The 16,704-nt window shown below is 41.7% G+C and overlaps 1 protein-coding gene across 2 annotated transcripts in view; it reads left to right on the top strand.

Moving 5' to 3' along the window:
* Positions 1 to 16,704, top strand: part of csf1a (colony stimulating factor 1a (macrophage)) — a 72,836-nt gene that overhangs the window by 34,127 nt on the left and 22,005 nt on the right. Inside the window, exon 2 of one of the 2 annotated variants that reach the window (XM_061875594.1) lies at positions 16,241 to 16,306. In XM_061875594.1, coding sequence (XP_061731578.1) covers positions 16,241 to 16,306 — 66 coding nt within the window. Of the gene's footprint in view, positions 1 to 16,192; positions 16,307 to 16,704 lie in introns of both variants that reach the window. The other variant, XM_061875593.1, reaches the window with a different exon arrangement.

The raw sequence follows: 16,704 nt of genomic DNA, 5'->3' as shown, positions 1-16,704 counted from the left end.
TGTCTCCCTTTAATTTTTGATCCTGTTCTGTCTCCCTGTAATATTTGATCCTATTCTGTCTCCCTGTAATGTTTGATCCTATTCTGTCTCCCTTTAATATTCGATCATGTTCTTTTTCCCTGTAACGTTTGATCCTATTATGTCTCCCTGTAATGTTTAATCCTGTTCTGTCTCCCTGTAATCTTTGATCCTGTCCTGTCTCCCTGTAATGTTTGATCCTGTTCTGTCTCCCTTTAATTTTTGATCCTGTTCTGTCTCCCTGTAATATTTGATCCAATTCTGTCTCCCTGTAATGTTTGATCCTTTTTTGTCTCCCTGTAATATTCGATCATGTTCTTTTTCCCTGTAACGTTTGATCCTGTTCTGTCTCCCTGTAATGTTTGATCCTGTTCCGTCTCCCTGTAATGTTTGATCCAATTCTGTCTCCCTGTAATGTTTGATCATGTCCTGTTTCCGTGCAATATTTGATCCTGTTCTTTTTCCCTGTAATGTTTGATCCTATTCTGTCTCCCTGTAATGTTTGATCCTGTTCTGTCTCTCTGTAATATTTGATCCTGTTCTGTCTCCCTGTAATCTTTGATCCTATTCTTCCTCCCCATAATTTTTGATCCTGTTCTGTCTCTCTGTAATATTTGACCCTGTTCTGTCTCCCTCTAATCTTTGATCCTATTTTCCTCCCCGTAATTTTTGATCCTGTTCTGTCTCCCTGTAATATTTGATCATGTACACCCTGGACAAGTCGTCATCTCATCATTTTTGATTCAGATTCGGATTAGAAAGTTCAGTGACGAATTCTTGAAACTGACACAATAAAAAAATATAATGATGCTGTAAATTAATAAAACTAACACAAGCACTTGTATATTTTAGCATATTGGCTAATACCAACGAGGCTAGCTTAACACATAGTTGTAGTTGAATTGTAAAACTTACAATAGCTGCTTGGAGTGACGAAAGAATGAGTTAATGCGTGCCCTGCCTCGCTGTAGGACTGCCGGCTCCGCCTCTCCACATGAGGGAAGACTGGATCGTGATCGGTGCGGCGTCTTCAGTAATGCGGACGCTGTATCGATCCGTTGTGGTGAGGAAGGAGCAGAGCCGGAAGGCAAAGCTCTAAATTTACCGGTCGATCTACGTTTCCTCTCCTCACCTATGGTCATGAGCTTTGGGTTATGACCGAAAGGATAAGATCACGGGTACAAGCGGCTGAAATGAGTTTCCTCCGCCGTGTGGCGGGGCTCTCCTTTACAGATAGGGTGAAAAGCTCTGCCATCTGGGAGGAGCTCAAATTAAAGCCGCTGGTCCTCCACATGGAGAGGAGCCAGATGAGGTTGTTCCGGCATCTGGTCAGGATGCCACCTGAATGCCTTATTTGGGATGTGTTTCGGGTATGTCTGACCGGTAAAAGCCCAGGGGGAAGACCCGGGACACGTTAGGAAGACTATCTCTCCCGGCTGGCCTGGGGGACGCCTCGGGATCCCCCGGGAGGAGCTGGACTAAGTGACTGGAGAGAGGTTTCCCATCTCACCTATGGTGAAGAGCTTTGGGTTATAAACGAAAGGACAAGATCACGGGTACAAGCGGTTGAAATGAGTTTCCTCCGCCGGGTGGCGGGGCTCTCCCTTAGAGAAAGGGTCAGAAGCTCTGCCATCGGGGGGGAGCTCAGAGTAAAGCCGCTGCTCCTCCACATGGAGAGGAGCCAGATGAGGAGGTTCGGGCATCTGGTCAGGATGCCACCTGAACGCCTCCTTTGGGAGGTGTTTCGGGTATGTCTGACTGGTAGGAGGTCAGAGGGAAGACCCAGGACACATTTGGAAGACTATCTCTCCCGGCTGGCCTGGGGAACTCCTCGGTATCCCCCGGGAGGATCTGGACTAAGTGGCTGGGGAGAGGTTTCCCATTCTTACCTGTGGTCATGAGCTTTGGGGTAAGAACAAAAAGACAAGATCACGGGTACAAGCGGTTGAAATGAGTTTCCTCCGCCGGGTGGCGGGGATTTCCCTTATAGATAGGGTGAGAAGCTCTGCCATCTGGGGGGAGCTCAAACTAAAGCTGCTGCTCCTCCACATGGAGAGGAGCCAGATGAGGTGGTTCGGGCATCTGCTCAGGATGCCACCTGAACGCCTCCTTCGAGAGGTGTTTCGGGTATGTCTGACTGGTAGGAGGCCAGGGGGAAGACCCAGGACACGTTTGGAAGACTATCTCTCCCGGCTGGCCTGGGGAACTCCTCGGTATCCCCTGGGAGGAGCTGGGCGAAGTGGCTGGGGAGAGGGAAGTCTTGGCTTCGGCTCGGATAAGCGGAAGAAGATGGATGGTTCAAAACGTCGGGAAAAAGTCGCGGCTTACAGTCCGGAATTCACAGTAATCGATTTTTAATCTCTTTAGCCCGACTTTGTGTCCCTTTTTTGTGTTCTTCTCTATCATTTCGCATCGGATTGTGTCAACTCGTTGTCAGGCGTTTCGCCAACTATTTTAAACGCTTTCATCTTATTTTTTTGTACAATTTTATGAAGCTGTGTACTGCATAACCTGCGAGGGGGTGTGGATGTTGTTCGCCCTCTGCACCTCATGCCAGCCCTGTTGGCGACTGGCTGTCAGACAAAAACGTCAGCTGGGTAGTTAGTCGCGGAAATCGATGAAACGAAGGATAAACGAAAGAATTTGTGCGACAATGTCCCCACTGTGTTCATGTGCGGTGTTATTTCTAAGTATAAATCACACTTCCCATTTTTACAACTATTTTTGAACCCACTGGCACTTTTGGCCGGAGGAATAAAGAATGTTATGAATGGAACCCTTTGTATCAATGTCTGCATCATGTGACGGAAAGACACAGCCAGATAAATCCAGTTAATGGAGAGTGTGAACCGTGCTATCCCAAGGACTTTTTTTTTTTCATACTTCAAAAGTACAGAACACATATCTTCACGTTACGACAGAATTAATAACCGACTTTGTTCGTACTGACGACAACAGATTATCACATTGAGTAGATATATTCTAGTCTATTTACAGCAATATGCCAAAGGGAACACGTCTAATAACAATAGCGTGTAGCTAACAAATAGAAAAAAACAATACCTGCTACCTGTGCCCAGGACCTCTGGCCGGAAGCCGAGTGTCTGAATACGTGAGTTTTCAATCAATCAATCAATCAATGTTTACTTATATAGCCCTAAATCACTAGTGTCTCAAAGGGCTGCACAAACCACCACGACATCCTCGGTAGGCCCACATAAGGGCAAGGAAAACTCACACCCAGTGGGACGTCGGTGACAATAATGATCCAGTGGGACGTCTGTGACAATAATGACTATGAGAACCTTAGAGAGGAGGAAAGCAATGGATGTCGAGCGGGTCTAACAATGGATGTCGAGCGGGTCTAACATGATACTGTGAAAGTTCAATCCACAATGGATCCAACACAGTCGCGAGAGTCCAGTCCAAAGCGGATCCAACTCAGCAGCGAGAGTCCCGTTCACAGCGGAGCGAGCAGGAAACCATCCCAAGCGGAGGCGGATCAGCAGCGCAGAGATGTCCCCAGCCGATACACAGGCAAGCAGTACATGGCCACCGGATTGGACCGGACCCCCTCCACAGGGGAGAGTGGGACATAGAAGAAAAAGAAAAGAAACAGCAGATCAACTGGTCTAAAAAGGGAGTCTATTTAAAGGCTACAGTATACAAATGAGTTTTAAGGTGAGACTTAAATGCTTCTACTGAGGTGGCATCTCGAACTGTTACCGGGAGGGCATTCCAGAGTACAGGAGCCCGAACGGAAAACGCTCTATAGCCCGCAGACTTTTTTTGGGCTTTGGGAATCACTAACAAGCCGGAGTCCTTTGAACGCAGATTTCTTGCCGGGACATATGGTACAATACAATCGGCAAGATAGGATGGAGCTAGACCGTGTAGTACTTTATACGTAAGTAGTAAAACCTTAAAGTCACATCTTAAGTGCACAGGAAGCCAGTGCAGGTGAGCCAGTACAGGCGTAATGTGATCAAACTTTCTTGTTCTTGTCAAAAGTCTAGCAGCCGCATTTTGTACCAACTGTAATCTTTTAATGCTAGACATGGGGAGACCCGAAAATAATACGTTACAGTAGTCGAGGCGAGACGTAACAAACGCATGGATAATGATCTCAGCGTCTTTAGTGGACAGAATGGAGCGAATTTTAGCGATATTACGTTTTAGGAGTTTTAGGTGTAACCGTACAAAATGAGCCACAGAGCTAGCCTAAAACAGTAGCGTGTTTACATAAAAATGCTAACACTTAGCATGTGTGCTAGCAATAGCATGATAACAGGTTCGCATGTTTCATATACCAAGTTACATGACTCAAAGGCTGCGGAAATAGGAAAAAAGAGTGTAAAATTAGGTGAAATAGTTAGCGAGCATAAGTTAGCTTGATGGCATGCTAACAGTTAACACACCAAATTATATGACTGCAAAACTAGCTCGAAAAATTAGGATGCTAATGTTAGCATGCTAGCAAGCTAACATGAGCATGATAATAGTTATATATGGCAGGGGAATTAGAGAAAAATAAGTGTAAAATTAGGTGATACAGTTAACAAGTGTCACACACCAAGTTATATGCAAAACTAGCTCGAAAAATTAGGATGCTAATGTTAGCATGCTAGAAAGCTAACAAGAGCATGATAATAGTTAACTTGTTCCACATACAAAGTTATTTGACGTTAAGGTGTATGGCAGGGGAATTAGAGAAAAAAAAGGTGATAAAGTTAGCAAGCTTAAGTTAACTTTATAGCAGGCTAACAGTTAAGTGTCACGCACCAAGTTATATGACTGCAAAACTAGCTCGAAAAATTAGAATGCTAATGTTAGCATGCTAGCAAACTAACAAGAGCATGATAATAGTTAACTTGTTCCACATACAAAGTTATTTGACGCTAAGGTGTATGGCAGGGGATCCATCCATCCATTTTCTACCGCTTATTCCCTTTTGGGGTCACGGGGGGCGCTGGCGCCTATCTCAGCTACTATAGGGCGGAAGGCGGGGTACACCCTGGACAAGTCGCTACCTCATCGCAGGGCCAACACAGATAGACAGGGGAATTAGAGAAAAAACAGTGTAAAAGTAGGTGATAAAGTTAGCAAGCTTAAGTCAACTTTATAGCAGGCTAACAGTTAACAAGTGTCACACACCAAGTTATATGACTGCAAAACTAGCTCGAAAAATTAGGATGCTACTGTTAGCATGCTAGCATGCTAACAAGAGCATGATAATAGTTAACTTGTTCCACATACAAAGTTATTTGACGCTAAGGTGTATGGCAGGGGAATTAGAGAAAAAAAAGGTGATAAAGTTAGCAAGCTTAAGTTAACTTTATAGCAGGCTAACAGTTACATACCAAGTTATATGACTATAGATTAAACGGCTGCAAAACTAGCTCATAAAGTCAGCTAACTAAGTTAACTAACTAGAAAGCTAGCGTGAGCGTAATAACAGTTAGCTTGTGTTGCATGGCAAGCTATCTTGCTATGGATTTAACGGTTGCAAAACTAGCTCATAAAGTCAGCTAACTGAGTTAACTAACTAGAAAGCTAACGTGAGCATTATATTAGTTGGCTTGTGTCGCATGGCAAGCTATATAAGTGGATTTAACGGTTGCAAAAGTAGCTCCAAAAGTTAGGATGCTAATATTAGGATGATAGCAAACTAAGGTGAGCATAACAGTTAGCTTGTGTAACATACCAAGTAATAATGACTGTGGGTTGAACGGTTGTAAAACCATCTCATGAAGTTAGCTAGCTAAGTTAGCTAACTATAAAGCTAACGTGAGCATAATAATAGTTAGCTTGTGTCGCATACCAAGTTAAATGACTATGGATTTAACGGTTGCAAAGTAGCTCCAAAAGTTAGGATGCTCATGTTAGCATGCTAGCTAACATGAGCATAATAACAGTTACCTTGTGTCACGTACCAAGATGTATGACTCTAAAGTGTATGGCAAGGGAATTAGAGAAAAAAAAAAGTGTAAAATTAGGTGAAAAAGTTAGCCAGCTTAAGCTAGCTTGATAGCGTTTGCATGCTAACAGGTTAACAAGTGTCACATACCGAGTTATCTGACTATGGATTAAACGGTTGCAAAACTAGCTCCTAAAGTTAGCTAACTAAGTTAACTAACTAGAAAGTTAACTTGAGCGTAATAATAGTTAACGTGAGCGTAATAATAGTTAGCTTGTGTCGCATGGCAAGCTGTATTACTGTGGATTTAACGGCTGCAAAACTAGCTCCATAAATTAGGATGCTAATGTTAGGATGATAGCAAACTAAGGTGAGCATAACAGTTAGCTTGTGTCACATACCAAGTAATAATGACTGTGGGTTGAACGGTTGTAAAACTATCTCATGAAGTTAGCTAGCTAAGTTAGCTAACTAGAAAGCTAACGTGAGCATAATAATAGTTAGCTTGTGTCGCATACCAAGTTATATGACAATGGGTTTAACGGTTGCAAAGTAGCTCCAAAAGTTAGGATGCTAATGTTAGCAGGATAGCTAGCTAACGTGAGCATAATAACAGTTAGCTTGTGTCACATACCAAGATGTATGACTCGAAAGTGTATGGCAGGGGAATTAGAGAAAAAAAAGTGTAAAATTAGGTGAAAAAGTTAGTGAGCTTAAGCTAGCTTGATAGCGTTTGCATGCTAACAGGTTAACAAGTGTCACATACCAAGTTAGACGACTTTAAGGTGTATGGCTGTGTAATTAGAGAAAAAAACGTAAAGTTAGCTAAAAAAAAAATGTGTACTTTAATGTTAGCGTGCTAGCATGCTAAAATTAGCCTGCTAACAGTTAACAGGTGTCACATACCAAGGTATACGACTTTAGTGTAAACAGTCGCAAAATTAGCTAAAAAAGATAGCACTTTAGAGTAAGCGTCAATGGGCGCTGGCATTGCAGCAGGCCCATAATATAAATTGGGATGCTAATGTTAGCATGCTAGAAAGCGAACGTCAGCATAATAACAGTTGGCTTATGTCTTATGCCAAGATGTATGACTCTAAGGTGTATGGCAGGGGAATTAGAGAAAAAAAAAAAGGTAAAATTAGGTGAAAAAGTTAGCGAGCTTAAGTTAGCTTGCTAAGTTAGTTTGCATGCTAACAGTTAACAAGTGTCACATACCAAGTAATATGACTATGGGTTAAACGGTTGCAAAACTAGCTCATAAAGTTAGCTAGCTAAATTAGCTAACTAGAAAGCTAACGAGAGCATGATAATAGCTTGTGTCACATACCAAGTAATATGACTATGGGTTAAACGGTTGCAAAACTAGCTCATAAAGATAGCTAACTTAGCTAGCTAACTTTAAATAGAAAGCTAACGTGAACATAATAGTTAGCTTGTGTCACATACCAAGTTATATGACTATAAGTTAAAAGGTTGCAAAACTAGCTCAAGAAGTTAGCTAACTCAGTTAGCTAACTCAGTTAGCTAACAAGAAAGCTAACCTGAGCATGATAATTGTTAGCTTGTGTCACATATAAAGTTTAATGACTAAGGTGTATGGCTGGGGAATTAGAGAAAAAAACAGTACAATTAACAAAAAGAGTTAGCACTTTAATGTTAGCATGCTAACATCAGAATGCTAGCAATTAACAAGTGCCACATATCAAGTTGTGTGACTGTCGGGGAAATCGTTGCAAAATTGGCTCAAAAAGCTAGCTCTTTAAAGTTAGCATGATAGCATGCTAATGGAAACCTGCATACAGTTAGCATGTTTCAAATACCAAGTTATATGATTGTTGGGTATATGGCTGTGGAATTAGACAATTTGCATACAAAAAAAGTTAGCACTTTGATGTAAGCAGGCTAAAAATTGCACATTTGTCAAAAAACTAATAAAATGAGCAAAACAAAGTTACCACTTTGTTTGCATACTAAAAATGGCACAATCAACAAAAAATTGTAAAATTTGCACCAAAAAGATAGCACTTTGATGTTAGCATGTTAAAAACGGCACAATTAAATCAAATGTAAAATTTGCCCAAAAAAATAGCACTTTGATGTAAGCATGTTAAAAACGGCACAATTAACAAAACAGTGAAAAATTTGCCAAAAAATTTTAGCACTTTGATGTTAGCATGCTAAAAACGGCACAATTAATAAAAAAAGTATAACATTTGCCAAAAAAAAGTTAGCACTTTGATGTAAGCATGTTAAAAACGGCACAATTAAAATAAAAATTAAAAATTTACCAAAAATGTTAGCACTTTGATGTTAGCATGCTAAAAACGGCACAACTAATAAAAAAGAGTAAAATTTGCCATAAAAAGGTAGTACTTAGATGTAAGCATGCTAAAAATGGCATAATTAACAAAAACATTTACAATTTGCTAAAAAAAGTTGCGCTTTGATGCTAGCATGCTAAAAACGGCAAAATTAACAAAAAAGTGTAATATTTGCCGAGAAAAAGTTAGCCCTTTGTTGTAAGCATGCTAAAAATGGCACAATTAAGAAAACATTTTTCAATTTGCTAAAAAAAGTTAGCACTTTGATGCTAGCATGCTAAAAACGGCTAAATTAACAAAAAGTGTAACCTTTGCCAAGAAAAAGTTAGCACTTTGATGTAAGCATGCTAAAAATTACACAATTAAGATTTTTTTTTACAATTTGCTAAAAAAAGTTAGCACTTTGATGCTAGCATGCTAAAAACGGCTAAATTAACAAAAAAGTGTAACATTTGCCAAGAAAAAGTTAGCACTTTGATGTAAGCATGCTAAAAATGGCATAATTAACAAAAAAATTTACATTTTGCCAAAAATAAGTTAGCACTCTGATGTAAGCTTGTTAAATACGGCACAATTAACAAAAAAGTGTAAAATTTGCCAAAAAATGTTAGCACTTTGATGTTAGCATGCTAAAAACAGCAAAATTAACAAAAAAATATAAAATTTGCCAAGAAATAGTTACCACTTTGATGTAAGCATGCTAAAGATGGCACAATTAACAAAAAAATTACAATTTTCAAAAAAAAGTTAGCACTTAGATGTTACTATGCTAAAAACGGCAACATTAACAAAAAAGTGTAAAATGTGCCAAGAAAAAGTTAGTACTTTGATGTAAGCATGCTAAAAATGGCACAATTAACAACAAAATTTACAATTTGCAAAAAAAAGTTAGCACTTTGATGTTAGCATGCTAAAACGGCACAATTAATGAAAAAGTGTAAAATTTGCCAAAAAAAAGTTAGCACTTTGATGTAAGCATGCTAAAAATGGCACAATTAACAAAAACATTTACAATTTGCAAAAAAAAGTTAGCACTTTGATGCCAGCCTGCTAAAAACGGTATAATTAACAAAAATATTGCTAAATTTGCCAAGAAAAAGTAAGCACTTTCATGAAAGTATGCAAAAAATAGCATAATTAACAAAAAAAATTACAATTTGCAAAAAAAGTTAGCACTTTGATGTTAGCATGTTAAAAAGGCACAATTTAAAAAAAAATTAAATTTGCCCCAAAAAAGTTAGCACTTTGATGTAAGCGTGTTAAAAATGGCACGATTAACAAAAAAATTTACAATTTTCAAAAAAAAGTTAGCACTTTAGCATGCTCAAAATGGCACAATTTACGGTGTTGCCCAAAAGTTTTCTTGGGCTCCCCACCTATTTGTTTTTTTAGTTGAACTGAATGGGTCAAGTTGGACAGTAAAATAATTTAATAAATAAAAAATAGGGTTTTCAAAGTTTACATGCTGCGATGAGGTAGTGACTTGTCAGGGCGTACCTCGCCTTCCGCCTGAATGCAGCTGAGATAGGGACAAGCGGTAGGAAATGGATGGACAGCTGACATGGTAAAGCCTATTGCAGTAATCACATGTAATTAAACCCAGATTTAATGATGACTGTACCTAGAAGTTTCTACACAGTCAGTGATAATAAACATGTGTACACCCAGGGCTACCCGCGACCGAAAAAAAGGGACAAGCGGTAGGAAATGGATGGATGGACACCCAGGGCTACGATTTTTTTTTAATCCTGGTTCTATTTCAGTGGTTATAGTCCCAATAGAATGGGAAAAAAAATGAGTTGACTTCACACCGCTTAATTCATTGCGTCCATTAAAGCACATCTAATTGTATTTACAATCTGCAAAGTGTGTCGAAAAAATACCTCTGAATGTCACAAAAAGACAGAATTTCCACAATTTGAACGCGTCGTTAGATCGGTCACACTGGACTTATGCCAACATTGCTCATTAGATGCGCTCTTTATCATCCACAATAAGACAAGAACACGTAGGCTTGCCTTTTTTTATTTTTATTGCCTTCAAAATCGTAAATAAATAGCTACACTGCAAAATATCAGTGCCTCTCATTCAAAATTCCCCGGGGACAACCATTCTCCCGAATTTCTTCCGATTTCCTGCCGGACCTGAGTGAGGACAGTCCGGCTTTGGATCACACACAAGTCAATGCAAGGCATACTTGGTCAACAGCCATACAGGTCACACTGAGGGTGGCCGTATAAACAACTTTTAGCACTTTTACAAATATGCGCCCCACTGTGAACCCACACCAAACAAGAATGACAAAACACATTTCGGGAAAACATCTGTACCGTAACACAACATAAACATAACAGAACAAATACCCAGAACCCCTTGCAGCACTAACTCTTCCGGGAACTACAATATACAACCCCTGCTAACACCAAACCCCGCCCACCTCAACCCTATATATATATATATATATATATATATATATATATATATATATATATATATATATATATATATATATATATATATATATGTATGTATATATATATATATATATATATATATATATATATATATATATATATGTATATGTATGTGTGGGAAAAATCACAAGACTACTTCATCTCTACAGAACTGTTTAATGAGGGGTTTCCTCATTCATTAGGACATTTTCCTGATGAGTGTGTGTGTGTGTGTGTGTGTCCATCCATCCATCCATTTTCTACCGCTTATTCCCTTTCGGGTTCGCGGGGGGGGGGGCGCTGGCGCCTATCTCAGCTACAATCGGGCGGAAGGCGGGGTACACCCTGGACAAGTCGCCACCTCATCGCAGTGCCTGTGTGTGTGTGTGTGTGTGTGTGTGTGAAAATTTCCTGATGATTGAGGGAACCCCTCATGAAACAGTTCTGTAGAGATGAAGTAGTCTTCTGATTTTTCCCACACATACATATGTATGTATATATATATATATATATATATATATATATATATATATATATATCTCCTCTCTGAGCTGCAACCTTATCGTGGTAGAGGAGTTTGCGTGTCCCAATGATCCTAGGAGCTATGTTGTCCGGGGGCATACAGCCCCCTGGTAGGGTCTCCCAAGGCAAACAGGTTCTAGGTGAGGGATCAGACAAAGAGCAGCTCGAAGACCTTTAGGAAGATGAAAAACCATGGACCCAGATTTCCCTCGCCCGGACGCGGGTCACCGGGGCCCCCCTCTGGAGCCAGGCCCGGAGGTGGGGCACGATGGCGAGCGCCTGTTCCCATGGGGCCCCGGCCGGGCACAGCCCGAAGAGGCAACGTGGGTCACCCCTCCAATGGGCTCACCACCCACAGCAGGGGCCATAGAGGTCGGGTGCATTGTGAGCTGGGCGACAGCCGAAGGCAGGGCACTTGGCGGTCCGATCCTCGGCTACAGAAGCTAGCTCTTGGGACGTGGAACGTCACGTCACTGGGGGGGAAAGAGCGTGAGCTAGTGCGCGAAGTCGAGAAATTCCGGCTGGATATAGTCGGACTCACTTCGACGCACAGCAAGGGCTCTGGAACCACTTCTCTCGAGAGGGATTGGACCCTCTTCCACTCTGGCGTTGCCGGCAGTGAGAGGCGACGGGCTGGGGTGGGAATTCTTGTTTCCACCCCGGCTCAAAGCCTGTACGTTGGAGTTCAACCCGGTGGACGAAAGGGTAGCCTCCCTCCGCCTTCGGGTGGGGGGACGGGTCCTGACAGTTGTTTGTGCTTATGCACCAAACAGCAGTTCAGAGTACCCACCCTTTTTGGGAACACTCGAGGGAGTACTGGAAAGTGCTCCCCCCGGGTGATTCCCTTGTCCTACTGGGAGACTTCAACGCTCACGTTGGCAACGACAGTGAAACCTGGAGAGGCGTGATTGGGAAGAATGACCGCCCAGATCTGAACCCGAGTGGTGTTTTGTTATTGGACTTTTGTGCTCGTCACAGTTTGTCGATAACAAACACCATGTTCAAACATAAGGGTGTCCATATGTGCACTTGGCACCAGGACACCCTAGGCCGCAGTTCCATGATCGACTTTGTAATTGTGTCATCTGATTTGCGGCCTCATGTTTTGGACACTCGGGTGAAGAGAGGGGCGGAGCTTTCTACCGATCACCACCTGGTGGTGAGTTGGCTGCGATGGTGGGGGAGGATGCCGGACAGACCTGGGAGGCCCAAACGCATTGTGAGGGTCTGCTGGGAACGTCTGGCAGAGTCTCCTATCAGACAAAGTTTCAATTCCCACCTCTGGAAGAACTTTGAACATGTCACGAGGGAGGTGCTGGACATTGAGTCCGAGTGGACCATGTTCCGCACCTCTATTGTCGAGGCGGCAGATCGGAGCTGTGGCCGCAAGGTAGTTGGTGCCTGTCGGGGCGGCAATCCTAAAACCCCTTGGTGGACACCAGCGGTGAGGGATGCCGTCAAGCTGAAGAAGGAGTCCTTTCGGGTCCTTTTGGCTCATAGGACTCCGGAGGCAGTGGACAGGTACCGACAGGCCAAGCGGTGTGCAGCTTCAGCGGTCGCGGAGGCAAAAACTCGGACATGGGAAGAGTTCGGGGAAGCCATGGAAAACGACTTCCGGACGGCTTCGAAGCGATTCTGGACCACCGTCCGCCGCCTCAGGAAGGGGAAGCAGTGCACTATCAACACCGTGTATGGTGCGGATGGTGTTCTGCTGACCTCGACTGCGGATGTTGTGGATAGGTGGAAGGAATACTTCGAAGACCTCCTCAATCCCACCAACACGTCTTCCTATGAGGAAGCAGTGCCTGGAGAATCTGTGGTGGACTCTCCTATTTCTGGGGCTGAGGTCGCTGAGGTAGTTAAAAAGCTCCTCGGTGGCAAGGCCCCAGGGGTGGACGAGATCCGCCCGGAGTTCCTTAAGGCTCTGGATGCTGTGGGGCTGTCTTGGTTGACAAGACTTTGCAGCATCGCGTGGACATCGGGGGCGGTACCTCTGGATTGGCAGACCGGGGTGGTGGTTCCTCTCTTTAAGAAAGGGGACCGGAGGGTGTGTTCCAACTATCGTGGGATCACACTCCTCAGCCTTCCCGGTAAGGTTTATTCAGGTGTACTGGAGAGGAGGCTACATCGGATAGTCGAACCTCGGATTCAGGAGGAACAGTGTGGTTTTCGTCCTGGTCGTGGAACTGTGGACCAGCTCTATACTCTCGGCAGGGTTCTTGGGGGTGCATGGGAGTTTGCCCAACCAGTCTACATGTGCTTTGTGGACTTGGAGAAGGCATTCGACCGCGTCCCTCGGGAAGTCCTGTGGGGAGTGCTCAGAGAGTATGGGGTATTGGACTGTCTTATTGTGGTGGTCCGTTCCCTGTACGATCAGTGCCAGAGCTCGGTTCGCATTGCCGGCAGTAAGTCGAACACATTTCCAGTGAAGGTTGGACTCCGCCAAGGCTGTCCTTTGTCACCTATTCTGTTCATAACTTTTATGGACAGAATTTCTAGGCGCAGTCAAGGCGTTGAGGGGTTCCGGTTTGGTAACCTCAGGATTAGGTCTCTGCTTTTTGCAGATGATGTGGTCCTGATGGCTTCATCTGACCGGGATCTTCAGCTCTCGCTGGATCGGTTCGCAGCCGAGTGTGAAGCGACCGGAATGAGAATCAGCACCTCCAAGTCCGAGTCCATGGTTCTCGCCCGGAAAAGGGTGGAGTGCCATCTCCGGGTTGGGGAGGAGACCCTGCCCCAAGTGGAGGAGTTCAAGTACCTAGGAGTCTTGTTCACGGGTGAGGGAAGAGTGGATCGTGAGATCGACAGGCGGATCGGTGCGGCGTCTTCAGTAATGCGGACGTTGTACCGATCCGTTGTGGTGAAGAAGGAGCTGAGCCGGAAGGCAAAGCTCTCAATTTACCGGTCGATATACGTTCCCATCCTCACCTATGGTCATGAGCTTTGGGTCATGACCGAAAGGATAAGATCACAGGTACAAGCGGCCGAAATGAGTTTCCTCCGCCGTGTGGCGGGGCTCTCCCTTTGAGATAGGGTGAGAAGCTCTGCCATCCGGGAGGGACTCAAAGTAAAGCCGCTGCTCCTTCACATCGAGAGGAGCCAGATGAGGTGGTTCGGGCATCTGGTCAGGATGCCACCCGAACGCCTCCCTAGGGAGGTGTTTAGGGCACGTCCAACCGGTAGGAGGCCACGGGGAAGACCCAGGACACGTTGGGAAGACTATGTCTCCCGGCTGGCCTGGGAACGCCTCGGGATCCCCCGGGAAGAGCTAGACGAAGTGGCTGGGGAGAGGGAAGTCTGGGTTTCCCTGCTTAGGCTGTTGCCCCCGCGACCCGACCTCGGATAAGCGGAAGATGATGGATGGATGATATATATATATATATATATATATATATATATATATATATATATATATATATATATATATATATATATATATATATATATATATATATATATATATATATATATATATTCACAGCCCATATGTATGTTTGTATATATATGTATATATATATATATATATATATATATATATATATATATATATATATATATATATATATATATATATATATATATATATATATATGTATATATATATATATTCACCAAAGATTCACAGCCCATCAGCCCATATGTATGTTTGTATATATATATATATATATATATATATATATATATATATATATATATATATATATATATATATATATATATATATATATATATATATACATATATATATATATATATGTATGTATGTCTTGATTGGATTATCCAGAGAATAGTGCTCGATACCGTGGTAGAGCGCAATATGTAGGTGTGGGAAAAAATCACAAGACTACTTCATCTCTACAGATCTGTTTCATGAGGGGTTCCCTCAATCATCAGGAGATTTTCCTGATGATTGAGGGAACCCCTCATGAAACAGATCTGTAGAGATGAAGTAGTCTTGTGATTTTCCCACACCTACATATGTATGTATGTATGTATATATACATATGTATGTATATATATATATATATATATATATATATATATATATATATATATATATATATATATATATATATATATATATATAAATTAAATCAATATATATATATATATATTTTTTTTTTTATCAATTGATAATCAATACAAATGAGGATGATTGCAATTAATGCTTATGCAGGGTTTTGAAGTTGTTTGAGAGAGTTTTAAATGCAACAAAGTTAATCCACATAACCACATCTTGCAAGCATTTATTTTGCCTTTTTAGAATCCTACAAAAACAACAAAAACGTGTATTTTTTCTCATATAATGATTATGAATGATCGGCGAAATTCCAGAAAAAGTGCAGTTCCCTTTTAAGATAGAACTGTATCCATGTTTCAGGTAAATACATGTTGTGCATTCTAGACAAATTGCATTTGTTTCCAAACATTGGCTGATATTAGAATAATATTAAAATATTAGATATTTATTAAAGTTAATTTAACTTATGCAAGCACATCTTTTATTTTTATTCATTAGGATTCATCAAAATCTAAAGTGCAGTTAATCTGATTAAAATAATCATTTGTTTATATTTGCCTTGCGTTTATTTATCTGTATTTGTGTCTTATTTTGAAATGATGACTTCCCTATTTTCAGGGGCTACAGAGGGTATATTTAGGCTGTACCTACCAAATTTTAGAAGAAATAAATATTTTAAAAAATATCAACCGCACCCGACCGTAACCCCATTTTATATACAAGCATTGTTTCCAATTGGTGCCTGGCAGTAAAACGGCGGATCAAGCAAAATAGAAGTCATCAGTTTTTTGATTATTTGATTTTGATAGAAAAATAACATGTACTATGTGAATCAGCAGCATATATTTGGATGTGTTGTTGATCTTGTATACTTTTATACAATTTTGTGTATATTTTTTTGGTACTTATTCTCTGCCGTTTCACCTTCTTCCCACAGGCTCAGTGTCTGTGCTTGTTCCTCATCCTATGCTTTCATGTGGCACAGGCTGGTGTTCCTGGTCCATGCCGACACTCGGTAACACAGGACCACCTTCACAGCCTCAATCGCCTGGTGAGTACTGCTGTAAATGCCGGACTATAAGCCGCTACATTTTATTCCCCTACGCTTTGGGCCCCGCGGCTTATGAAACGGTGCGGCTAATATGTGGATTTTTTTTTGTCAAATAGCGCAATAATTTTCATGAAATACATTTTGTTTACGTTTGAACGCCTACCGTATTTTTTTCTTTTTAATGCTTTGAACCGGAAGTACACGTGCCGTCCCATCTTCTAGTCATCCATAGCGTAACTACTCGTACAGGTTTTTCATTAATCACTCCGAGAAAAGTTTTTAAGTTTTACAATATAACTAAAACTGTTCATGCTGACTGAACCGTCCCATGCGTGCTGTTTGTAGGGGTGTTCTTGTGCATAATTGTACATCCTATCGTGATGTAATCAAGTTAGCCT

Source organism: Nerophis ophidion, linkage group LG16 (genome assembly GCF_033978795.1).
Source record: "Nerophis ophidion isolate RoL-2023_Sa linkage group LG16, RoL_Noph_v1.0, whole genome shotgun sequence".
Classification (NCBI taxonomy): domain Eukaryota; kingdom Metazoa; phylum Chordata; class Actinopteri; order Syngnathiformes; family Syngnathidae; genus Nerophis; species Nerophis ophidion.
This window is presented reverse-complemented; position numbering and strand designations above follow the sequence as displayed.